The sequence below is a fragment of the Balaenoptera acutorostrata genome, chromosome 8 (assembly GCF_949987535.1).
Source record: "Balaenoptera acutorostrata chromosome 8, mBalAcu1.1, whole genome shotgun sequence".
NCBI classification, from domain to species: Eukaryota; Metazoa; Chordata; class Mammalia; order Artiodactyla; family Balaenopteridae; genus Balaenoptera; species Balaenoptera acutorostrata.
This window is the reverse complement of record NC_080071.1, coordinates 73,929,597-73,955,850: the sequence shown is the minus strand read 5'-3', so window position 1 is coordinate 73,955,850 and position 26,254 is coordinate 73,929,597. Positions and strand designations below refer to the sequence as shown.

Genomic DNA, 26,254 nt, shown 5'->3' with positions numbered 1-26,254 from the left:
TGGAAAACCGAGACCGTGCCTGTCCCACTTCCCCGCGAGTCCAGCCAAAGCTGGAGGGAAGGAGGCTGGTGAGCCTCGAGACCTCTTTCCCACGGGAGCCCCAAAGACTCAGGCAAAAGACACATGCTTTATTTTTCCTTCCTTTAATCTTAAGCAAAAGAGACACAGGGGTTCAAAAATAAAAATTTCTTTTTTCCCTCTCCCAAACCTTTACCCCAGCTCCGCCACTGCAACTACCCCCTTCCTGCCCAGCAGGGACTCGAGGAGGGAGGGTGCAGGCATCTCCAGCTGGGAAGGGGGAAGGCGGGTGGTGGGGGAGGGGGGGGCGGGGGTGTGTGTGCTGAGCTCGGTGCTGGTCTCTTTCCAAATATAAATACACGTGTCAGAACTCCTGGAAAATCCTCCCTCCACCCACCACGCAAGCGCTCTCCTTGCTCTGCCAGCTTTGGAGAGGGGTGGGGGGCGGTGCCAGGCACCGGCTGGCTGTAGGTTTACTGCACCCGCTGGGTGTGTACCCCGCGAGCCCCCTGCTGCTCGTTGTAGAAGAGATGACACTCGGGGTCCCCCCGGATGGTTGGGGCCCCCTGGATCAGCTTCCCGGTGTTGGGGTTCACACACCAGCACTCCCCACGTTGCCCGTTCAGAGACATCTTGCACTGAGGAGAGAGAAGAGGACATGGAGGATACCCCGATAAAACGGAGGTCTCACCAAAATGCAGGCTCCGTTCGTGAGGTCTGGGTGTGCCTGCAATTCTGCACGGCTAATAGGCTCCAACGTGACTCACGCTGGTGCTGCTGGCCCAGGGACCGTGCTCTGGTCATCAGCAAGGCTGCTGGGGATGCCTCGTGATGGAAAGACTCAGCCCCCATCCACGGGGAGGTCCCATCCAGCCGGGGACCCAGTGTACTGGAGTTCACTCGTAGTGTGAGGCGGAAAACGCACATAAAAGTCAGCGTTAGCTCGGGTCCTACTATGTGCTGGGCGTGGCGTAAGCAGTCATATACGCTGCTCATTTACAGTTCATATCTAACATACACTCACTTAATCCTCTCAACCACCTTGTGAAGTAGGTACCATTACTTTACCACTTTAAGGACGATTAGAAGGAAGCCCAGATGGGTTCAGTAAATTGCCAGATGTCACAGAGCTAGTAAGAGCCACAGCCGAGATGCCAACCCAGGCATTCCCCTCCCAGGATCCCTGATCTTACCCATAAGCCAATTCCTCTTGCAAATCCCTGTTTACCCATAAGGTTCAGAAGAAAAGATCACTATTTCTTCTTGTGAGCTCCAAACGAAGTAGCTGGCTTACATTTAGAGGGCAGGTTTATGAACAAATAGCTTTTAACGTTAGACTGCTATTTCAAAGGGCAAGATGCCTGGGCTGTGAAGATGGGGAAGTGAGACACCCCCCCCACCGGGGGATCAGCAGAGCCCCGTACCCCATCTCCTGGCTCTGCACACCCACCCTTTAAAAGTCAGTTCTGACTTCCCAGTAGGACCACCAGGGGAGCCTTTGAAAAATCTGGTGCCCAGAAAGCACCCCAGACTCACAAAATCTGGATCTCTGGGGGTGAGGCCCGGGCATCCGTATTCTTTAAAGCTCCCTAGAGAAGCCCAGTGTGCAGCTGGGCTCAGAACCTCTGCTGGAAAACAGAATGACCGGTGGAGTCCACACCATCTCAATCCTTCTCTCTGCCTTACATGAAACGCACACAGACTTTTTCTCCCTATACAAGGGATGAGCTGGGGGAAGTGAGCCGTGCACTAGGTGAAAGCACAACTGACCATGTTAAACAGCCACTAACAAACAATCATCACTACAAACTCTATGTGGTTAAGTAAACAAAATTAATAATGATAAGGGGAAATATGCATACACACATAGATCATTAGAAGGCATATGAACACAATGGAAAGGGGAGGAAAAAGGGCTCCTGGGTGTTTTATTTACACTTTCTACACTTCCTCTAATGTACTGATAACACTGTTCTGTTACCGTTTCTAGAAATATTTCAAGTGGCGATTCTCCACCCCTGATTCTCCTCCATCCCCTGAGATACTTGAAAACCAGAGAGGCTACTTGGTCAATGGTTTAAATCAGTGATTCTGGAAATGCCGTCCATGGATCATCAACATCCTCTGAGAGCTGGTTAGAAACGCAAACTCTCAGACCCCGCTCGACCTTCTGAATGACAGTCTCCGGGGACGAGGCCTCAGAATCACCTGCAGGTGATTCTAATGCTCAATAAAAGTCAAGAAGCACAGGTATGAGGCGCTATTTCTCCTCCAAGAGGCTCCCTCCTATCCTGGACACCAAGCGCTGCTGGCAGGTAAGCTGGGTACATGGAGTCAGGCTCTGACAAGCCTGAAGCCAAGAAGAGAAGCCCCGCCCCCGCCTTCCTTGGCCTGGCACCTGGCATCCCCACCCGCCTCCTCACAGAAGACTAGGTCTCCCGCTCAGAGGCTTACAGGTGGTGGGGCAAGAACAAGGCACACCAAGGGTCCGGGGCCAAGGAGATACTCGCTCACCTGTTTGAGGTTGTACAGGCCATGCTTGTCACAGTTGGGGATGTGCAAGGAGTAGAGGTGCTCCAGGGGCCCCCGCTCGTCGGGAAGGCGCATGGTGGAGATCCGCTCCAGGACCTGGTCCAGTTCCTGCTGGCAGGGGGTCTGTGGGCACAGGCACGCGGAGAGGATGCTTAGGGTGGGTACAGGCCCGTGCTTCTTCTGAAGGGACTTTCCCAAGGCCACACAGCTAGCTGGTGGAACCAGGAACTTCTGACACCCAGCCCAGCAATCTTACTACCATATGATTATGCTCTACCGCACCCCTAAAGAAAGTCACCTGCATATGAGTATTCCCTCCTCTCCTCCATCTGTGTCAACGGCTTTCAGGGGTCAAAATGGGAGCTACTTGCAAATACTGAATTCAAGTGGCTGCCTCTAGAGTATCTCTACACCCACCCAGTGGCCCAACCTCCATTCCCTTCCATAAACCCAACCAGGGCCAAGACAGCAAAGCCGAGCTGGAAAGAAGAAGAGGGGCAGCTGAGTGAGGGCAGCGTATTGCAACAAGAGTGGGCAAGCTCAAGTGGATCCATCTATATCTCTAGCATCCATTGTTTTGCCTGTGTCCCGAAGCCAAGCAGAAACGTGGAGATTTTAGAAGGAAGGGACTTCAAGAACCCATATGCAGAGCCCATTTCACAGCCAAAGATACTGAGGCCCCCCCCAAAGAGAAACTGATCAGCCTGAAGGTCACTGAATATGTCAGTGGCAGAATCAGAAAGGAAAGTGCTTTGCCCGCAGGCACACAGGACATGGATCTCATGGGGGCCCACATCCCCGCTTGCTGGGACACTCCCTTTGCACGTCCGCCCACCCCTCCAACGAGACCCGACCCGCTCTGACCCTGGCAGGTGGCGGCCGCAGCTTCTTGGGCTCCTCCAGGCCGAGGTGATGTTTGCCACCCTTGCCCATCTGCCGGTGCTGCTCCGTGACCTTCTCCCGGAACACGGCCAGCTCCTTCATGCCCGACTTGAGGGGCTTCCGGCCAGCACCACCTCCACCTCCCAACAAGTTCATGTTCCCGTCCACGTGGTTCTCGACCAGGCCTCCCTCAGAGTGGTCCTCGCCATTGTCTGCAGAGAGAGGGAGGGAGGAAGAGCTGCAGGTCCAGTTTCCAGAGAGGTGGGCCCTCCAGGGACTATCTGGACCGCTGATAATGACAAGGAAGGCGATGACTAACATCTAAGCAATGGTGCTAAGTGATTTATGTGGATGATCAATTTCGGTTTCACAGCAACGATGAACACAATTAGCAACGTCCCCCAACTTCCACTGACGGAGAAGCTGAGGCTCACGGAGGTCAATTTCTTGACGAAGATCACAATCCAGGATTTGAACGCAGGCTCTCTGACTCCAGAAAAATGCCCGGGTCACCTACCCTGCTCTGCCTCCACCCCAGGAGGTCAAGGGGGAGGATGGGGGTGGGGGAGCAGAGAGGCACAAACGAAGGATGACCATGTGGGCAAGGCTCTCACCAGGGAACAGGTAATGTCCATCACTCTTCCCTGAAAGACCTCTCAGATTCACCCACCACTAACTCCCCCTGTTTAAAGTCTTCATGATGTCTGGTCGGAAAAGGCATGGATCGGATGAGCTTTTAAAACTCATGCCACAGAGATCACTGGGCCGTGCTGTGTCTGGCGGGGAAGTGAGGTGGAGAGCCACGTTGCCACCAGAAGAACACAGCGTCCAGCACTCCTCCGCCATCACTCTTCCTCTGCCCGTCTGCTTCCTCCTCTTGTTGCCCTGACGCTCCACTCCTACAGCTGCTATAGCACTATCCCGGGACCCTGATTTGTCTCCTGTCTGTCCATGCATGCTGCCCCATCCCCCATTACATCGAGAGCCCCCAGAACAGGCACGATGACCACACTGTAGTTTCATCTTATCACAGGGCGCGTAGCCTCATCCAGATGTCTGTCCAAGGACCATCCACTAAGTCTTTCGACTTTCTTAAACCTCCAGCCAGCCGGCAATAGGGAACGGCTCCCACGGTGCACACAGCTCAGGTGGAGGGGCCCTGAGAGCAGCCCTCCCCTCCCACGGTCTCACGCAGGCTTAGGCACGTCCAGCCAGGGAACAGAGTGAATGGTATGGAAGGGTCCTAACCAGGGTGACAATTTCTGGCAAGCTCTAGGTGGGCCGGGGCGCAAACAGCCCCGCGCAGACGCAGCAGCAGGGCCAACAGGGTCTCAGACCACGCTGCCTGGAGCAGCCCCCAGCAGGGCTCAGGGAGCACGCAGGGGGAGTTTCCAAACAAATCTTGCACATCTTCTCTTCCCCTCTAATGCACCTCCGAAAACTTACAGCCTGGATAACATACCCGAATAATGGCTTTTACAATATTTCTACACAAGGGTTTCAGGCAAGGCGCCTAGTACTTGGCAGTCCTTTCAGAATTCAGGCACAGTGTGGTGGGCTCAGGGGGTCGCTGTCCTGGGCATGCTGTATGGTGGAAAGAACTGGCCCTTACCTGTAAAAGGGGGCCCATGATACCCCCTCTGGATCGTGAGCTTCGGTGTTCGCCCCCTCACCAGCTAAGGTGTGGGACCCTCTTCCGTGCCTCGGGGAGCCAGCGCCTGCGGGACCAGGCACCAACAGGGTCCCTGGAAACGGAGGAGTTCAACAGAGGTTTACTCCCATCCCTTCCCTTCGCACTAGGCCTGACGCCTGGTCGGTTCTCACTAGCTGCAGCATCCGTTAGAACCAGGCACATTATCTCCAGACTGGCAAGCGCTGGATAGGAGGGCGGACTCGAGTTGAATTCCAGCTCTGCCACTTTTTATACCAGCTGTATTTCTCCTGCATATATATCTGCACTGTGCCTCTGTTTTTCTTACCGTAAACTACTGGATAATAATAGTTCCTACTTTACAGAACTGCTGAGAGTATGTTACAGGTAAAGCCATTAAGATACAGAGTGGAACACAGAAACTCTATGTCCAGTTGGTGGTGATTACTTTGACGACGATGATGACGATGTCGATGATGACAGCTGCCTCAGTGACCTGCTACCCCTGCCGTGTGGAACCCAATCAAGAAGCAGGAAGCAGAGGAAGATAAGCTTCTGAGCCCCAGAACAGCAGTCACCACATTCATGCATTGTAAAGCCGTGATGCTTTCCTCACAAGTCAAGGAAAGTCAGTGCATGAAGAACCTTGACGGTTCGCAGTAGCACTGGTCAGATAAGCCTGGTTTCTGCATGTCTGGTTTCCAAGGCCACCGCAGAATAAAATCAACAAAATTAAAAAGAGAAAAAGGAAGGCATGTGGTCAGTGGCGAGAAGTATCAAATGGCAGGGAGGAAAGAGGACAGTAAAAAAAACGGAACGTAAGAACTCTGGGGACATTTAGTGCACAGCAAACAACTCCACAGCCATTGATGACCCCTGAAAACTTCTACGTTGTGTGGCCTGAAACAAGACTAGTGTTGATAATACGACCTTGGGGCATCCAAAAAGGAAAGGGGTAAACATGACAAGTATTCAGTATTAAGAAAGATGTCTATCCAAAATTGTTAAACTTTAGAAAAATAAAAATTGAAATATTTAAATGAGTAAGCCCTTTGAAACCCGGAAAATTTTTCTCTAGAATGGCTATTTCTCCAGGTGCTCTGGGTAGCCCAGATTTTATCATAAATAAACCAAGCGCAGACTAGATCCTGTTCCAGAAGCCCCAGCACCACCTGCAGGGGAAGGCTGGTTTGAAGCATCTGCCACCAAGTTGGGTGGGAGTCCTGATCCACCACGTTCTACATTCACCCGCCCCAAATTTTCCTCACCCACCCTGCCCTCCCCTTTCTGTCCTTGAAGCTGAAACAGCAGAAACCCAGAGGCCCCAAGAGAAGCAGTCCTGGTTCCCTGGCTCAGCTACCGGCCCGGTTCCCCTGAATGGGGACTGGCTGCAGCTTTCCCCTGGGACTGGTCAGGCAGCTGAGGCCAGCCACGAAGAAGATCCCACCTTCCTTGTTCAGATACCAGAGGTAGAGGGCAGAAGGCTGAAGGAGAGGCTTGCGAGAGTCTGAGATAGGCCTGGCAAATAAATAGGATGGGCTGATTCAGGTAACCCTCTATCTGCTTAACATTGACCTTGAAGCATAAGGCAGATGTTGGCACAAATAGAGGGGTGGGGGGTGGGGACTCATCTCCATCCTCACCATCAGTTCTGCCATTTCCATTTCTACAGCCTTCTCTGCTTCTCTGCACCTGGACCTGGTGACACAATTTCAGGCTCCCTGTCCTCTTCCCTGCAGGCGCTGGCCCGGGGAACACAGGAGGAAGAGAGCAAGACGCCTAGAAAAGTCCTGCTTCCCCGGCTGCATTGGGAACCATGCAGGATCAAAGGTGGAAAAAAATGGGGACCTCTGGGTTGCCCTCGCCCAGCCCCTCGTACCTGAGTTCACCCTGGGCACAACAAACCCATCCTCATCATGCCCTGCCCAGCCTGCTTCCTGCCCACAGCGACAGAGAGAATCTGTGGAGACCTCAACACCACTTCTGCACTCGACGCCCTGAGTTCTGCTCACAAAGTAATCAGACAAGGGCTCTGGGAATTTCCCACCATTTCTGGAACCATCCGCTCTGCTGTCACGAAGCCTGTGACTCTCAGAAGCTCACCGGGTTCCTCTCTTTTGGGGGCAGGTTTGCCCGCCTGCCCCGAGGCTTAAATTAAGACAGCCCGTCTCCACTGTGGCTGCAATTACACGTTCTCAGGTTGAAAGAGAGCAGGATGGCCTACATTTAGTCCTCTTCAGGAACGTCTGGGAAGGCTCCACTCACCAGAACCCAATGCCTGGAACATTCTCGGGATCAGGGTCTCCCAACCCCAGCACTACTGTCTTTGGGATCAGAAGATTCTTTGTTAAAGAGCTGTCCTGTGTAAGACGCCCAGCACCATCCTGGGCCTCTACCCACCAGATGCCAGCGGCATCCTCCCCAAGTTGCAACGATCAAACACGTCTTTGAACATTGCCAAATGGTCCCCAGTTGAAAACCACTGTTCGGAGTTAGAATTGATCCAGAGGCCTGAAGTTCCCGGCCCAGTGCTGAAGACTCCCAGCCTCACATAAAGCAGATCTGACCTCTACTGTATCCCCTCCCTCGGCTAAGACCCCTCCACCACTGTTCCATCACGAGGAACACTTCTGGCCTATGAGCCTTCCCTCTTGGTGGTGGTGGTGAGGACCCCAGAGGACTCTTAGCCTGCTGACTCCTCTTCCCTAACTCTCCCGGCACTCGTACCACTGACAGGGGCCAAAGAAGCATCCTTTGGCTGAGCCCTAGATGTCAGCCCACAGTTAACGCTCAGAACCAGGCCCTCTGCAAGCTCTGGAAACACTGGATGGAAGAGAGGGGCACGGGCACACAGATTAATGCACGTTCAGGGCTGCAGGCTCCAGGCAGGGCTGGTCTGTTCATCAGGCACAGCGGGCACAGTGCCCAGGGCCCTAGGAAATGTTTTCATTTCTTTTAAAATCAGAAGAAAAAAATAAACTTTTAGGTCAAAGCAAACGTCTTCATATAACACTGATATGTTTGCAGTTATAAAATACGATTTTATAATTTTTTTGTGTTTGCCCACAAAGGCAAACATGTCTGGGGCCCCCAAAATCATAATGCAGCCCCACTCCAGGTCCCAGAAGACGGGGCTCAAGTGGGCAGTCCTATCCCAGAAGGACAGAGGTGGCTTCCTGTCCTGAGATGTCCCTGACCGCTCTGAGCGGAAGGTCAGTTTCTCCACCCTCACGGAGGCCACCTGGGTTCAAGGGTATGTTTCATTCCATTCCTTTATTGATCTCATCATTGCCAACGAAAGTGCCAATAAGATGAGGAAATCCATGGGCCTGGTCTGCTGACGCAGGTGCTGACACCCCACATCTTGAAGTGGAAGCCCAGGACAGGGAAATGCAATTGTTGACTGGGTGGAGATCATTAAAGACTGTAGGCTGAGAAGAGCCTTGATTCCTTGACTGATCCTATTCCCAGCCAAAGAGGTTCAGGGATTCAGCCGCCAAAGTCTGATTGCCTGGCTGAATCCTAGCTTTACCACTGAGCTGTGCAGCCCTGGACAAGTTACTTAAGCTCTCTGTGCCTTCACTGCTCATCTGTAAAACACGCACAAACAGGATCCACCTCCAATGGGTGGCAGGGAGGATCCCGAGAGCTGCTGCACGCATACACAGTGCCGGCACAAGGGGCTGGCCCTCAGCTGCTTCCTTTGCGTCCCACACTCAGGGAAGCACCCACACGGCACCGCACCCTCACACTCTGTTGGACAAGGACATTATCACACGTTACCAAGTTCGGCCCATACGTTCTCTTATAGGTGACAGAGCAGTCCGCAGGAAAACATTCCACATGGAGAACTCCAGCTAGAGATGGAATTTGCCCTCAGAACAAAAATACCAAGTTGCATTTTTTTTCTCTGCCTAGGAGAGTTCGGTTCAGAATAATATTTATTAAGCAACCACTTATGTGTGCAGCTCCATGGGCTACAGTGCAAAGGTCACTCTAAGAGATGGTTCTTAGCAACCCAAATCACATAAATGGAAAAGCCTGCGGGCTTAGAGATGACTGACAGGGATCTCCAAGATTCCTGAAGAGATGTCCCTGTAAGGATTAGTAAGCAGTAGCTGTTCTCTGCCTAGTGATCCAGGAAATGGGTCAACGCTGAAGGGAGTTTCCCAATTATGTACAGAAGGTCAAGCTTTTCCAAAGACAAGTGGGGGAGATGATAGAGGGAGAGTAGAGTCTTGTGAGAGGCTTGAAGGGCGGGGAGAAGGCCCATCCTGCCATAGGGGCACTGCCACGCCTTCCCACCTTACACACCTGGAGGAGAGCTGAATGCGAGACAGATGGACCGAGAGGACATGGACGAGGTGTCCTATTTTACAGACAGCAAACCCATGGCCCAGAAGGACCAGTGCCTGGGTCCACGAGGAGCACGCACAACCTCTCTGCTGTCATCAGAGGCGCTCCACGACTGGCCTGGGGTCCCCGCACTGCCCTGTGACCCGGCCTTACTAAGCTAGCCAAGCAGGGCAGCTGGAGGGGGACGGTCCAGGAGCAGAAAGATGCCTACTTCTGTGCACTGACACTCTGGCTTTAAAACTTAATTTTGGCACAGTCCTTTCCCCCGCAGTGTCATCTGGCTTGACTGTAGCACTGACAACCTTACTCAATGGACGAAGACCCTTTGTCTCACGAAACTTCACTTTCTCCTCCTGTGATGCTCCGACCTCTGCTCCATTTGACAGTTGGCAACTCCTGATCTACGGGAGACCTTAGAGCACGCTGAGGAAAACAAGGCTTAAGAATCCAACAGCAACCCCCTACCCCTTCCTGCTTACGGTGTGAGACATCTGTCCTCATGCAGGCCTGGTGAGAAGAGGAGACCTTTTCCCAAAACCACCACACATCTTCATAAGAGGTTAATACATCTCCTTTCTTTCGTCTTTTTATTCTGAAGAAACCCTAGCCATTTTCCAACCTTCTCCTCAGTCTATCTCATGATTAGTTGGAAATCTAAGAGCTGAGGGCGCCACAGAGATGATCTAACCCAACCCTAAATCCATCACTCCCTCCAGTGAACTCACCTCCTTCAACAGGTAATAGCATTCCAGGCCCTTTGAGAATGGATTCCAAGTAACAGGCCAGGGGAACGCTGGCTGCTTTCCTGGTTCCACCCTGGCTGGGCACAGAGCTCACGTGGCTCCTTCTTTGTTGATTTCTCCCAAAGTGCACTTAACCTTGACATATGTTGGGCAAAAGAATAAATACTAACTACCATCTTCCTCCTCCCTCCAGGACAACTTCTCCACTAACATCCATGGCAGTGGACAATTCATTCACAAACTCGAATGGGCAAAGAACCCCAGGAGTCAAGAGCCCTGAATTCCAATCCTGGCTTTGCCACTGGCAATTCACCCGTGATTTTGGCCAAACCCTTTAACCTTTCTGAGCTCTAATGTCTTACGTCTGAAAAATGAGAATAATCACCCTACCAAAGTGAAGGCTGCTACTTAAATAGGCTACAGCATTAGTACCACTCAAACTCCCAACGTGGGCAGAATCAGGTTTTGGAAGAAATGTGCAGATGATCTAGTTCTTGAAAGAGTAAATGAAAGGTGCATTTGTTTGGTAGAGGGGAAGGGTGGGTGACACCTGGTCTGCAGAACGGCCAATGCACGGGGGGAAAAATGAGTTATAAGAGAGTTCTGCATCTACATCTTTCTACATCTTTCTTCTAAAGCTTGATTCTGTTGATTGTATAAATTCCATATGTTGCTAAACATCAAAGCTCTCTGCCATCTGATGAAGTCCTCGGGCAAGGGTGGATTTGCCAAAATTACTTTAACTTTGCTTATAGAATTTAGGCAAAGGAGAGATGGGAGGAAGGAAGGGAAGAAAGAAGTGGGGAGAGGGAAGGAGGAGAGAGGGAGGAAAGACAGGTAGAGTCTCATAACCGCCGTGCATGCACAGGTGAGGCAGGGTTCACAGGTAAACGCACCAACACACAGGGGAAGCAGATTTTGTTGGAGGGGCTCTGAAGCCAGTCCCTTTGTATGGGTGACTGTGCTCACCTAACTTCACCTAGCATATGGCCACTTTGTTCAACAGCACACCCCACCCAGAAGCCGGGGTGGGTGATTCAGGCCTTGCTGGGAGGTGGGGGAGTGGGGGCACGTCGTCGGGGGCAGAAGTTAGAAACGGGTGGGGTAGGAAGGGGGCCTATTTGTTAATTTTCAGCTAAGGTTAAACCTGAAGTCCTTAGTCTCTCTGGGGGAGAAACATCACGTGCCTTCCTCCACCTGTTTTTAGCCTGTCACAGGCGGGCAGGCAGCAGCGGCCTCTCACACTGGCATCCTGAGTAGTACGTCCGTGGATGTCTCACGTGGTGGCATTCCAGCCCAGCTAATGACGTTCCTGGATGGGCCATCTACACCCTGCTGACCCCCAGTTTCACTCCAAACTCCCTTCCCATTCTCTGAGCCCCTGCTCCCTGCTAGGGAGCCAGCTAAGCAAACCTGACGTCTCTCAGATGCCACCTCGTTCTGGGAAAAATCCCTTCAGCCACAGACCGGTAGCTCCTCAGTATGGTTCTTGAACAAAAGGTCTCCTCTCTGATGACACCCACCGCCCACCCGTACATAAGGACACGGCTGTAAACAAGCAGCTTCCTCTGATGTTCTAGACTCACAGGTCCCACAGGTGATCGCATCACACAAGGGCGGGAACTGGCCTTGCTCACCTTGAGACCATCTCCCTGCACCGACAGCTGCCACGAGCCCATCACCTAGCTAAGGGCTGCAGAGCTGGGTAAAGTCTGTGCAGTGGGATGGCCAGTAGGCACCCAGCCCCATCCCCATACAGGGAAGGAACCGCCACTGGAGAGAACGGCGATGGTGGACAACAGGAGGGCAGAGAGGGCCGACTACCTGCCACGCCATTCTGAGCCCTTTTTGGATTTCCTTGGGAACACAGGCTCTTGAGCTCGAAGCCTTGGCCATCCGGTTCTAGTGTGGCAAGAAGGGCAGCACTGGCCGGAAAGCCAGAGGCCCAAGGTTCTGATCCTGACGTTACCGCCAGGCCTGGGATTCTGAATGATGCCAGGCTGGGTGTTTCAGATGTACAGGCCCCGGTGTGCTCAGCTGTAAATTCAGGGAGTCAGACCAGGCAAACAGTTCCCAATTGTAGCTGTTCATCAGAAATCATCTGAAGAGCCTGCGAAAAATAAAGTCCTACACTCCAGCCCCAGAGCTTCAGAGACAGCAAGCCTTGGCGGGGGGGCGGGCAGGAGGGGTCAAGGACTCTGTACTTTTAACAACCGCCTTCCAGCTCAGGGCCCCATTCCTCTGTGATTCCTGCCTCGGTTTCCTGATGAATTTCTTGGTGATGGGAGAAAAGGCTTCTATTCAAGAGATACGGCTTCACATGTACACTTTGCAAAGACGCAGCCTCATAAGCTCTTTGCACCCACTGACATGCGGGTTCAGAAACAGACACATGTATATGCTTGGATGCACATACAGGGCCCCTCCTCGGCCAAGCATCATGGAGGTTTCTAGAGCATCTCTCATCGCGGGCTCCCCCTCGAGTGACCAGAAAGCGCAGGGCCTCCCTGCCTCTGCGCTCTCCAAAGGACTGCTTCATAAAACACCAGGGTCATTCCTGGAATTGCCAAGACCTGGGGAGGGTCAGGGCTGAGGCAGACAGTTTGAGAAAACAAAAACATGCTCAAATTCAGCCACAGTCCTCTGGGGTTCTGCGAGCCAGGCTGTCCTTGAAGAGCCAGAGAAATTGATATCAAGATGGTCAACAGCACTATCCGCTTTCCCTCCTTTCCGTGAGTCCCCAACATCTCTCGTCTGGTTCAGCTAAAGCCATCTGAGAACCTGGCAAGGGGACCTACCTGCTGAAGGCCCACGTGAGCGGAGAGTGTGCTTTGGTGCAAACCTGGACCAAAGGCTTATGGGAAGAGTGTGCCTGGCCCAGTAATTCTACTTCTCTCTGACATGTGCACAAAAACGTTCATTACAGCATCACTGTACTTGCCAAAAGCTATTAGCAATGGGATCTACTTCTCTCTGACATGTGCACAAAAACGTTCATTACAGCATCACTGTACTTGCCAAAAGCTATTAGCAACGGGATCCGAAAGCCTTTCAATAGGTGAATGGATAAATAAAATCAGTAGGGTAATACAATGGAATAATATACAGCAGTTAAAAAGTATAGCTCTGACCTGTGTCTATCAACATGGGTAGGTCTCAAAACCTAAAGTGGACGGGGGAAAAAGTTGCAGGATGAAACCTTTCATGTACATTTTCCATTATCTCAGAGAATGACTCTGAAATATTGGTCATTCATTAGCAAATCTGTTTAGCTAAGAAAGAGAAACACTAAATGATGCTAGTGGTTGTCTCTGGGGAGGAGGAACAGGGAACAGGTGGCTGGTGGGGAGGGCCATCAGCGGAAGCTTAAAAAAAAAGACTTGAAGTAAAAATGACAACGAAATATCAACCGTTCCCAGCTGTGGGTGGTAGATTGGCATTATTACATCATTCTTAGTATTTCTCCACATTTTTAAAGTTTTCTTTGAAAAGAAACTCACTCCATCCACCTCTCACCCTCCTTGTCAAGCAGGGGTATCAGTAAATACGGGTGCCCCTTGAACCCCACTGGCTGAAGGAGGACCAAATCACAGTGACATAGCCAACCTCAGTGCCACTCTCAGAGGCCAGTGTCACAAGAGCCACCTGCCTGCCAGTCGGAGACTGACCGCAGGCTCCCGGCCAGGTCTGTGCAGCATGAAGAACTGGGAAATGAGTCAGAGGAAAGACTCGAAGAGAGTGGAAGCGGGTCACAGGGTCAAGGAGGGGAAGATGCAGGAATCAACACTCAAGGGCCACTCATGCCCAATGGAAGGGAAACAGCTGTTCTGGCTTCCTAAGGAGCAGGGAGGTAGCAGCCTTAAACCGAAATGGGAGAGATCCACGTTAGAAACCACCCAAGTTTCATAGGAAGAACTAAAATGAGTAACAGATTGCAGGTGGAAAAAAATTACACACCTTCCTCTGGTATCGTTCGGGAGGAAGGAGGATGGACAATATGGCCTCCAAGTGTCCAAAGGCCACTTGATTGAGTGGATGACGGGCATCCCTGGGCCAAGCACTCTTGTAATTGGACGCAGCTTCCTTCACAGCCCTGTAGCCTGAGCGCACTGGCACAAAGCCATGGGTCCATGCTTTTCCTTCCTCCTCCAAAGGAGGGAGCTTCTTGAAGACACAAACTTGTACTTAGCTTCCATAGAGTGTAAAACAAAGTACACATCATGAAAGGAGGGCAGGAAGGGAGACATTTTGTGTGCTCAATTTGCCTTTTTGGAAGAAAGAGATTGTGCTTTCATCTTCCAAGACTGGAGATTCTTTTCCTTCTGTGACTTTATCCACCAGAGAGGGGTCCCATTATTTCACATCTAGATCTTCCCAAGAGCCTTGGTCAAAAGGCTAAAACAGCACCCGTTTACTTACATGAGATGTATCTACATCTCTACTGACTTGGTTTCTTCTTAGATAATATCCAACTTTTTCAAATGCTTTTCTTGCTCCCCTCCAGGATCAAACAGCATGTGCGGTGGGAGAGGGATAGCTTGGGAGTTTGGGACTGACATGTGCACACTGCTCTATTTAAAACAGATAACCAGGACTTCCCTGGTGACTCAGTGGTTAAGAATCCGCCTGCCTATGCAGGGGATACAGGTTCAATCCCTGGTCGGGGAAGATCCCACATGCCATGGAGCAACTAAGCCCGTGTGCCACAACTACTGAGCCTGTGCTCTAGAGCCCATGAGCCACAACTACTGAGCCCACATGCCACAACTACTGAAGCCCGCGTGCCTAGAGCCCATGCTCCGTAACAAGAGAAGCCACCGCAATGAGAAGCCAGAGCACCGCAACGAAGAGTAGCCCCTGCTCGCTGCAACTAGAGAAAGCCCGCTCGCAGCAATGAAGACCCAATGCAGCCAAAAATTAATTAATTAATTTTTGAAAAGGCTATCTGTATAAAAAAGAAAAATAGATAACCAGATTTCCCTGGCGGTCCAGTGGTTAAGACTCCATATTTCCAATGCAGGGGCGCAGGTTAGACCCTTGGTCGGGGAACTAAGCTCCCACATGCTGCATGGCATAGCCAAAAAATAAAATAAAATAAAATAGATAACCAACAAGGACCTACTGCATATGTATAGCACAGGGAACTCTGCTCAGTACGCTGTAATAACCTAACTGGGAAAAGAATTTGGAAAAGAATAGATACATGTGTATGCACAACTGAATCACTTTGCTGCACACCTGAAACTAACACAATATTGTTAATCGACTATACTCCAATATAAAATAAAAACTAAAAAAAAAAAAAAAAAGCATGTGCTACAGGTGGTATGATAAGTGTATCTGTATAGAGTCAGTCTCATAACTTGTACCTGTGCTCAATCAGTGTTTAAACATTATTAGGAAAGCTGACTATCCAAAGAGCATTCCACCGCTCTCTGGCCTAGAGCATCCTGTTATATTACTTCTTTTTCTCATGTTTCTGGTCTCTCCCTCACCATCTAAGCCCCAGAGCAGCAAGAGTGGTTAGGAGAGAAGAAAGGCACTGAGCGAACAGAAGTATGAATTGGAGAGGAAGGCTACTTCCTTCTACCAGGACCCACATTCAAACAACTGTCCCTGCACTCAGCTCTGATGTCACCCCACACACAGCAGCTCCCACGGACCATAAACACTGGGTCCCACTCACCTCTCTCCTTCCACCCTCTCCTTCTGCCAATTCTTCTCCATCCCCAGACGGCTCCCAGATATCCCAGGCCTGACAAATTGAACCCAGGGGATGCAAAAAGAAACTAAAAACCTGCAAAGATGTCCAGGATTGCCGGCCACACTCTCAAAGCAGCACAAGAAGTGTCTTGAATATAAATAAGTGTCTTTAAATAGGTCACCATGCTTTCTTTTCCTTCAACTAAAAGTTCACTAATTTTGTCTGATATAAACCTGCAGCACATCAGTTGTCTTCCTTGGTTATGCCCTCTTGGTTTAGAGGCAGCAAAGGAACCAGAGATAACTAGCAGGGCCTCAAGTAAGAATCCTCCCCTCAAGGGGCATGAATGGACCTTGGTCCGCGGTCAGCCATGGTAGAACCACAATGAGTAACAACGGCACCAAAGGTCATGACTGCCCTCTGGAAAACCCTCCACCACTGACTCCATTCTGGACTTTCCAAAGCCAAGGGCAGCTGTCCAGGTAAGCCACACCCTGTGGAAGCAGCCACACTTCTTGCAGGATTCTTAAGTGCCCCTTCTTAATAAACTTGGCCAATCAGCAAACAGCTAAAAAAACCAGCATTTGCCTTCTTCTGTTCTGTGTGTTGACATCAGAGGGAGAAGAGAGGGGAAAGGGATCAAAATCAGTACGACTCACCTGATTCTCTGAGTTTCTAACCCTGTGCTAAGTAGTCTGTGTACAGAACTTTGCTTTATCATCAAGCAATCACATGAGGTTGATAATTTCTTATCACGCTTGACTAAGAAGCCATAGGGTGTGAGGCCAATGGCACAAAATCACGCAGCAACAGCAGAGCCAAAACCAAATCCCAGGTGGTTTAACTCCATAGCTCTTAACCAGCCAGAATGGCATTTGGTCACTGGTATCATGGTAAACTCCTGACCAAGACCTTGTAACCCCAGGGCTTCCTTTCTACTGTTCCCCATCACCTTGTCTCTTCCCATCTCCACAGGACCCTCCCTCATCTTCCCAGGGAAGGAAGCCATCAGTCATAAGCCAGCGGCCCCCACCCAACCTCAAAAGCCCTTAGGATCCAGTAAACCCATTCCTCCCCACCCCCCCTTTATCTTGCATGACACACCTCGTGCCAGTGTCGCTATAGAAACCACCCAGCGTTATCAGGCAATTGCAAGGGCAGGGCCCAGGGGAACTGTCATTTTCATTTTTTCTTGGCCTCAGGCACTTTAGAAAGCAAGTTCCCCATCCACAGGCAACTTGGCACCTCCATCCAGAAGTCAAGACAATAGACCTAAAAGAAACTTCCTGGGGAGTTGCATAAAGGAACATTTTTGAGAAGTTATGCCTTAATTACTACCTCCCAGGGAAAAGGAGCTTTTCCAAGCAGCAGTATATAATTCACTGCTTCTCTGCATGTGTGAGTCTGATGGAATGGAGCTCTGGAATGAGAATCTGGAGACCCAGACTCCGTTCTGGTCCGTCCATTCTGGTCTGTACTTGCCTTGGCATTTGAACCTGAATGCAGCCTTGATTTCTTCACCTGTCAAGTGGGGAGAATCTTGAGGCTAAAACAGCTAGAAAAAACAAAAAACCTACAGTCAGACTTCCCTGGCGGTCCAGTGGTTAAGACTCTGTGCTTCCAATGCAGGGGGTGCGGGTTAGATCCCTGCTCAGGGAACTAAGATCCCACATGCCGCTCGGTGTGGCCAAAATATTAAAAAAAAAAAAAAAAAAACTACAGGCATTTGGGTAGAAGTAGACAATATCTAGAAAAAAAGCAATTTTAATTATGCTTATGTATTCTGTCATTTACCCTTTGAGGCTGACCCTTTGCTCACTGCACCCCTACAATCCAACTCAGATCACTCCAGCTAGAAGGCCCCCATCTCCTCGACCCCTATCAGGAAGGAACCCATTAGCCTCCCCCCTCCTCCCCAACTTACCAAGGCCTCCCGGGCCAGTGCCCCTCCCCTCAGGGCTTCCTCACCCGCAGAGCTCAGTTCCTTGAATGAACACAGGCTGACACACCTACACCCGTCCACTAATTAGAAACCTCCCCAGGCTCTGCTCGGGGCCAACTTAACCAGGGCCTGTGGGCCAATTCCCCAGCCTGGCAGCTGGAGGTCTGCCAGCCCCTGCTCCCTTCTCCCCAATCTTCACTCCTGCCCTGCCTCCCAAGAGCCAGGAAGAGATGTGGGGCTGGTGGCCAGAAGGGGCCCCAAGGGCTGCCAAATGCCCCCCTCCCCCCCTACAAAAAAAAGGGGGAAAGGAAACAATTCCTCACTACAGTCGACTCTGTATTTCTTTCCGGGGGAGCCGGCTTTCTGAGCAAGGTCTCCCTCTGCGTCCTGACTGACACCCAGGAGCTGAGCCAGCCCAGATCCTCCTTGGCTTTGTTAAGGAACAGGAGTGGCCCAGGAGGGGGAGGGGAGGGTCGAGGATCAGGAGCCAAGTAGGGGGAGGGACAGAGGGAGATGGTCCATTTCCCAGTAGGAAAAAATATCTCCTATAGCCCATCCACTCTATTCAGAGTTGGGGAGAGGGTAAGGGAGGGGGCAGTTACTCTGGAACCTGAAAGCCAACACATTTCTCTGGACCCACCACCCCCTCTGTAAGGAGAGCTTTGCCTCTCCTCCCCCCTCCTCCCCACCACCACCAAGGTCCTCAGAGTTTAACAAGACCGTCCACCCCAGATGCCCAGTGGCAAACGCTGTGCTTTGTCCCTATTGTCCTGGGTTTAACCACAAGCATCTGCTGACCCCTGAAGACTCAAGCATCCAGCTTCTCTGCTTCCTGGGGCCTCGACTCCATCAGATGCTTGACAACAGACACTGTGTCATGTCATCGTGGCCAGACGGGCCATTCAGAGGGCTTTTCGGGACCACAGGTGGAAACAGACATCAAGAAGAGCCCCAGGGCCCAGAAAACACTCCCCCATGCCTGTTGAGAACCCCTCAGGCCCCACTCCACTGGGGAGTGAGGTCAACGCTGGAGACGGCGTAGTAAGAAAACATCGCTTTTTTGGATAGAACATCCAGTTTCTCTGCCAGGATCATGTTCAACCTTCTGGCACCCTAGGCCCCGAGAGGATGGACCTGAAAGCCCACTTTCCTGGGGCAGGAAACGGGCACCATGGGGTCTTCACTGGCTGCACTGACAATACAACAGCTCACCCGGCACACGCCCTGTATACCAAACGTGTTAGGACACACTGGTTCTGACCCTCTTCTGCTAAAGCCTGGGTCCTAGCAGGTGTCCTGCGGAGGCCATCCGTGGAGGAAGGTGCTGCCCACCCCTGAAATGTGGCCTCAGGGATTCCCCAGTGCTCTGAACCCCAGCAACTGGAGAGCTGGGTCCTAGAGATTGGCTGGCAGGTGAAGGCAGGACTCAGCTTCTGGGTGCTGGTGTTCTTCCTAATGTCCAATTCCACCTGTCCCGTTTCTGAGCAGCAAGGCCAGCAAGAGTACCCAGGGTCAAACTCTCGGGCCCCCTCTGCCCCTCACAGTCCCTCCACCCCCATTCGGGCACTACAGTGAAGCTGCCAGAAGAATGGTCAGCTCCAGATCCTAGCGCACGAGCCCTAAAGAGCACCACCCAACTTATCCATAAAACGTGCCAGCCTTGGACCTCAGGCCATCTGTTTATTGTCAATTGGGTTTATTCTGCATCGAAAGTACACTTTCATTACCTTTTCCACAAACAGCTCCACTACCGTCTGTCTGTGAAAATGGGTCAGAGGTATGGATGCTTCCATTTTATAAGTGGAGAGATGGAAATCAAGTGGCTCGTTACAGAAAAAAACCAAAAAACACCCAAGTGCGTAGACTTTTTATGTATTATCTATCTGTACACACACCACACGCGCGTGCACACACACACACACACACACACGCAGACGTGACCCTATGAAGTTGGCGCTATCAATTCCTCATTTACAGATAAGGAAACTGAGGCTCAGAGAGAATATATCTCTTGCCTCAGGTGGCAAGTACGTGGTAGGAAAATGGGTTTTGAACCAAAGCCACTTCACACCAGGATGAGGCCCCTTAACGCCTGGTACAACCTTCAGAGACAGGTGGCCTGCCTGACACACCCAGTCCGGCCTTTGTTTTAAAGGCCACCTAAGTGTCAGAGAGGAGACGTCGCTTGCCAAGATTAAGGCAGCTAAGAGAACCTACTACGTGCCAGGCATTTTGCATTATCATAGCTGACCTCACACGTACCCCATTTGAGAAATAGAGTCATCCCCATTTCACGAAAAGATAAGACCCTGGCCCATCATCACTCAGGTTCTCAGAGACGGGCCTGTATTGGAACCCAGGTCAATCTTCCAGCAAAGGCCAGGCTGCTTCCACATTCATCCACTGCCCACCAGCTCTTCTCTCTAGAGGCCTGTCCTGGAACCCTTCTGCCCCTCCTGACTACTGCACGCTGGCCGCTTCCATTTCTGAATTCCCCAAGTTCTAGGACTTGGGCCTCTCCAAAGAGTCAAGGGAATGCAAATAACTGAACGGTGGCCCAAGCATCACCTGCACATGGCAGGTGTCCAGGAACAAACCTTCTGGCTGACGGGGGTCAAAGGTGTTTTCCGCCAGCAGCCCGCATTCACTTGCTTGGTCACAGAGGCAGAGGGGTACAGAGGAAAGGCGGCCAGGTTAGCCCCTCACCTCACTACTTAGCTGCTCAGGTGGCCCCTCCATTGAGCCCCAGAGTCCACACCTGCGGAATGGAGGTAAAAAGCCTCCCTTGCAGGGATGCTGTAAGACAGGAGACAAAGCAGGCAAAGAAGCAGTTCATACAAGGATGAGGACAGACGGGAGGCTGCCTGCCATCTCAGCGAAATGCTGGCCAGAGACAGCAAGGAGAAGCAGAGGGGCTCCAAACATCTGCCAACCAGATCGCCAGCGCCCTGGCGCATTTGAAGTATAACCTCGCTCCTCTGTGCCTTGGTTCTGGCAGAAGCAGCCCTAGCAGGCACCCCCGCCCACGAAGCCCAGCCCCTGCACTGCCAGTCAACCGCCCTCCTCATTTAAGGGTCAGATTTGGTTCAAGCACACCAATCCCCAATCATCTACGTGGCCTCCATCTACTTGGATCCCTGAGGAAGGTCAGACCAATCTATTTCCCATGTCATTTTCTCAAGCCCTGACCACCTGCTTAGCAACCAGCCAGGTGTGCTAGAATTGTAGTGGGAGAAGCATGGGAGAGAGAGGAGAACGGTCCAGAGTGGGTTGTGAAGACAGGATGGAGAAAGCAGAGGAGGAAAAGGGGAGCTGGGAACACAGAGAAGAGAGAGACTAAAACTAAATGCAGTCCCTGGATATGCAGTCTCTTTAAAAAATAATGATAATGATAACCAAGCCTTTTTTTTTTTTTTTGGTATGGTTTTGTAGTATGTGAGGAGGACCAATAACAAAACCAAACATGGGCACAGCCTGTTCATTTTCTACTTCTCCCTCATTCCCTTTAGCAGTCCCTGCCCTGCCCACCCCTTCCCGCCCTCGGGTACTCCTGTCCTGCATTTCATTAGAACCAAGAATTTCTGGAACCTGCTCATATCAGAACTTAGCAATTGTGTGTCCCATTTTCTACAGCAGAGAAGAGCTAATCTGAGAACCGAGGAGAAGCTAACCTGATAAACGGGCTAGAGAACAGCGATGCTCTGAAAGTCACCCTCAGTGTCTGACAGCTGGTGACTGAACACACCCCTACTCTCAGGCACCCTGCAGGCATTTCTGTAGGAATTCTTTCCCCCAAAGGAATGATGTGCCTGAAAAGTTTATTTTAAAGCTCAGTGCTAAGCTAAGCTAATAGTGAGAACCATCTAAGCCTCCCTTTTCCCTTTGCCTGCCAGGAAACTCAAGGGTCCAGTTAGCCCAAGAACCACTGCATAGATAGACCCTCATGTCCACAACAGATGGGTTTTTCTTTCCCCCCTCTCCTCCACCACCTATTCTAATTCAGAGACTCCTTACCTCTGGTTTTATTTCTGTAAGATCTTTAGACACTGTTAATAGGATTTTTTTTTTTTTCTCAAAGCTTCCTCAAATATCTCATCAAAGGAACAGATGGGGTCATTATCACTACACATAGGGAACGATCTCCATGAACACTCTGGATGGGAGTGGAAGGTGAGCAGGGAGACTGCGGGCAAAGACTCCAACACTGCCAGCCTCTGCCTAGTTGGTTCGGGACCTGTGGAGTCACACCCTCCAGACCAGCCCTGCTTCCGAGGCCACAGCGCACAGAGCCACACCCAGCTTAATCCCTGTAGTCAAGGAACTACAGGTCTCCTGTCTCCCCAGAGGGACCCAGAAGCAACAGCCCTCCAGTCCCCCATCTCCGCTTCCAACACACTCAGGCAGAGCAGCTTAGCAGAGCTAGCTCTGGGTATTCTGTCTAGGGCAGGGGGTGGGGGAAGGTAGTGAAGCTAGCAATCAGTGACAGTAGGTCCCACTCATTCCCCAAGACTATTTTACGACTTTGAACTCAGTATGCAAATTTATGCAAGACAAGATGCAAAGCAGCGCTCTGAGCCAGAAGTCCCGTTGCTTTTTCTCCCCCTTCTTTGAAGCTGCGCTGAACCACTGTAAATCAGCCCTCGCCTCTGCCCCCCTTTATGCTCCCCCAGCAACTGCAGATGCAAAGCCTCCCCAGGCCCGCCCGCCCGCCCGCCCGCCCGCCCGCCCGCCGGCCGGCCCACCAGCCCGCCGGCCCTGGGACTTTGAATGACTGCACATTTCTATAGCACCTTTATAAGTGCAGCGGGCCAGACGGCCACTTGGGCAGCTCCGCCCCTCGGCATAATCCCCGGCATTGTACACGGAAGGGAAGGAGGCAGGGGAGATGCTTGAGGGAGCCAGTCCGGCCCGGCCGAGGCCCTGAATTCTGAAAGGGCCCGGATTGGCCCAGGCCTGCTTCCTTTTCTTTCCCTAACATTTCTAGGCACTTCTGCTCACGCCACCACCAAACACACCCACACATTTCTCAGGTCCAGACTTCACGCAGATCTCAGGGTCCCCCTCCTATTTTTCTTCCAGGCCCACCCACTCTAAGCCCCACACCCCGCAATCCGCGCCTCCGTCTGACTTCTGGGTTTCTTTGAATCACCCAGTCCCAGCCCATCACCCCCATGGGATGCAGGCTCAGCACCCGCTGATGTGCCCACCCCCACCCCCTGCATCCCCAGGAAGCCAGCAACACAGCCCCTGAGTCCAGGGAACAAAGACAAAAGAGCTAACAGCAAAGCCGGAACTGCTGGGGTTTGCTGCCTCGAAATAAGAGGGTATGTTTAAAATTCTCAAAAGCAACCTGCTCAAAGAGGAATGCAGGCTGGGATGGGGCGGGGGCGGGGGGGTCATTCTTCAGAGGGGGGAGGAGAAGTGGGAGATGAAGAGGAGGCGGCAGCATTCAGGGCTAAGGTTTCATCCGGGCCACGTCCTTGTCCGCACACCCCACCCAACTCGGACCCCCGCAGTCCCCACGCAGCACCCCGATCCCCGCCCTGGCTCAAGACCCTCTCCTGCACAGGAGCCTCAGAACTCGCCCCTCCCTCTCTTCCCTGCACCCCAGCAAGCCCAGGCTTCTCCCCCCAGTGCCCCCTTCCCCTCAGCCCCCTTCCCGCCTCAGACACCCTGCTCTTAGCACTTCTTTCCAGGGCAGCACTCAGCTTCCACCCACCCCCAACCTTGGTGTCCCCTCTTCCCAGTCTGGAGCACAAGAGAAAAATGCGGAAGGCGGCTGTCTGGCCGCTGGGAGCAGGCTGAGGAGGCAGCTGGGGCTAGCTGGCGGAAAGGAGTCCCATAACCAGGCAGAAAATCCACAGTGACATTCTTCCCATGAACTCACCCCATTGTCCCCGAGCTCCCCTGACGACTCCAGGGAGGAGTGAATGGGAGAATTCCCAGCATCTGTTCCCTTCTGAAGACCCTAACCTGCCTCTGGGGGTTGGGAGGCAGGAGAGTTGGTTTTCAGGCAGAGAGTGAGAGGAATGAAGAATGAAAAAACACCCCCAAACAAGTTTTTTGAGGGACACAACCAGGCTGGGAAGGTTAGGAAGGACATGTGCTACGCGCTTGGTTAGAACAGTCAGAATCCAAACGAGTGTATGAACGTGGAGGCCTTTTGAACAAAAGTTCACCCTGCTGAGGGAGATGTTTAGTTTGTCAGAGTTCAGCTCAGAAACCACAGTACCTCCCCGGTGGACCACAGGGTGCTAGGGGGCGAAGGAGGAGGAACGCAGGACTGGGGGGGATGGGCACCCCCAGTGAAAGGACCTTTGCTGAGTCTTTTCCCTTTTACTATTACTTTCTAAGAGAAGCTGGAGGAAAGGGTTAACTTCGAGGCAGGCTAGGGAGGGAAGCAAGCCGGAGGGAGAAGAAAGGGACTTGAGGGGTTCCGCTCAGAGGAAGCCCTAACTTGCTGTGCACTCAAGGTCAAAATGCGACAAAGAAAAGATTTCAACTCTGACCCCTAATTGTATTCCCAAGGAGAACAGGGAAAAAAACAATAGCAGGCTGAAGGAAGGGGGGCGGGGGGTGTCCGGGGCGGGAGGGGGCCAAGGACCGCAGAAGCTGACAAGCAAGCAAGAATTTTTCACTTTTTCTTTTCTTTCTTTCCTTCTTTTTTTTTTTCCTCTAAGTTTGAGAAACTTGCTTTTTAAACAACAGCAGCAGGCAGTGGGCACATTTCACCACTGTCTCCAAGAGGAAAGAAAATAATTACAGCTTCCTCCAGACCACTGGGGCAGGAGGCTTTTGTAATTTAAAAAACAAAACCGACAACAAAAACAACAAACAACAACCAAAAAAAAACCAACACGTGAGAGATCTTTAAAGCCTGGTTGTGTCCCTCAAAAAACTTGTTCGGGGGTATGCGAGCTCCGTACAAAGAAGCTCAGGGCCCCCATTCTATGGGACAGGAAGAGCTCCCTCAATTAGGATGGGGGGCGGGGGGAGGGCAACACCTCGCTCCGGTAAGAGCAGCTGCGCCCCGGCCCAGGCATCTTCCTGCCGGACGCCCGGGGGCCCAGATGCTAAGCTGAGCGGCCTGGCTGTCCCCGCCCCGGACCGCAGCCGGCGACCCGGCTTAAGTTACAGTGACTCAACGAATGGGGTCTCTTCCTCGCCTCCCAAACGTCCCTTTCTTATCGTTCCACCCAACATAAAAGCAAGAGCCTTCTTCGTCCTCTCTGTAAAATAGCAGCGTTCCTTTTTAATCTTCCCCCTAGGCAGCCCACCCTACAAAGTACCAACAAGTCCTTTCTTCTCACCTCACAATCCCAGAAGGAAGGGACCTCAAGGCGCCGCTGCCTTCTCCTAGCGCCCCCTTCTCACTAGAGGTCCCTGGTGTCACCGGTACCCGCCAGCCTCAGCCCCCGACGGCGTCCTATCCACCAGGACCTCTCCAGGAACCTTCGGTCGGCGGTCACCAGCTCAAGCGGCGCCCCAAATAAGCTTCAAGCTCCTACTCCCACCGATCTGACCGACACCCTCCTCCCCAGGAAATCCCCCCTCCAAAAAAGAAGTCAGGGTACATTCCACCGGGGAACCCTATGGTAACAGGGATGCCTTCTCTCTCCCCATTTTCCCCACCAAATTAGTAGCCGGGGATCTTCCGCACGCTCGAACTCCAGTTCCCCTCCCCGGGCCTGACTTTCGGGTCCCCCCTCCCAACAATCGCCCAGAGCCGGTCCAGGACTCCGCTCTTCCTCCGCTAAAACGGTCTCTGAGGTTCCGCCACACATTCCTTCCCTCCAGAAGGGCCGCCAGCCAGGCTCCCCCGCTGCCCTCCAAGTTTCTCCGAACTAGTTGTCCCAACCAGCGTTACCTGCAACCTGCTCGGGGCTGGCGCTGTACTCGACATCCCCGTGCTTTTCGCAAGTGCCCTCGCCGTGGACCAGCGCCCGCAGGGGCAGCTCGGAGCCCGGGTGGGGATAGCAGCGCAGCCCCTGGCCGCAGCGCGGGGTGTACACGCCGCACCGCTCGCCCTCCAGCCGGGCGCACACGGAGCAGCAGCCGCAGCCCGGCTCCCGGACCAGCTCGCAGGGCACGCGGGCGTCGCCGGCCGGCCCGGCCTCGGCGGCGGGCTGCGCGGCGGGCGGGGGCTTGCAGGCGGCCAGGCTCTCAGACGTGCAGGGCGGGCAGCGGAACAGCACCTCGGCGCGCGCCCCGCGGCCGCCGCCGCCCGCGCCCAGCAGCAGCAGCAGCAGCGGCGGCAGCAACGGCAGCGCGGGGCCGCCCAGTCTCGGCAGCATGTTGGCGGCGGTGAGCGCGACGGCGGCGAGCGAGCGGGCAGGTGGCACGGCCCTGCGAGCGCGGGAGCCGCCTCCTCCGCTTCTTTCTCCTCCCCCGCCGCCGCAGCCGGGTCCTAAAGGGCCCTGCTTCTC

The 26,254-nt window shown here is 52.6% G+C and overlaps 1 protein-coding gene across 1 annotated transcript; it reads right to left on the bottom strand.

Annotated features, from left to right (window-relative positions):
- Positions 1–341: 341 nt before the first annotated feature.
- Positions 342–26,230, bottom strand: IGFBP2 (insulin like growth factor binding protein 2). Its single transcript, XM_007188015.3, has 4 exons — positions 25,696–26,230; positions 3,415–3,644; positions 2,533–2,673; positions 342–656 (listed from the first exon to the last, which is right to left on the bottom strand). The coding sequence occupies exons 1-4, from the start codon at positions 26,120–26,122 to the stop codon at positions 492–494; spliced, it is 963 nt and encodes a 320-aa protein (XP_007188077.3). The 5' UTR covers positions 26,123–26,230; the 3' UTR covers positions 342–491.
- Between the last annotated feature and the right edge of the window lie 24 nt (positions 26,231–26,254).

Excerpts from the sequence above, each read along its gene's own strand:
- IGFBP2 (XM_007188015.3), bottom strand. The coding sequence starts at position 26,122 with ATGCTGCCGAGACTGGGCGGCCCCGCGCTGCCGTTGCTGCCGCCGCTG. Across the intron at positions 3,645-25,695 it reads CAGCCCCGAGCAGGTTGCAG|ACAATGGCGAGGACCACTCT; the intron begins GTAACGCTGGTT and ends CTCTCTCTGCAG. Across the intron at positions 657-2,532 it reads GCCTGTACAACCTCAAACAG|TGCAAGATGTCTCTGAACGG; the intron begins GTGAGCGAGTAT and ends CTCTCTCCTCAG.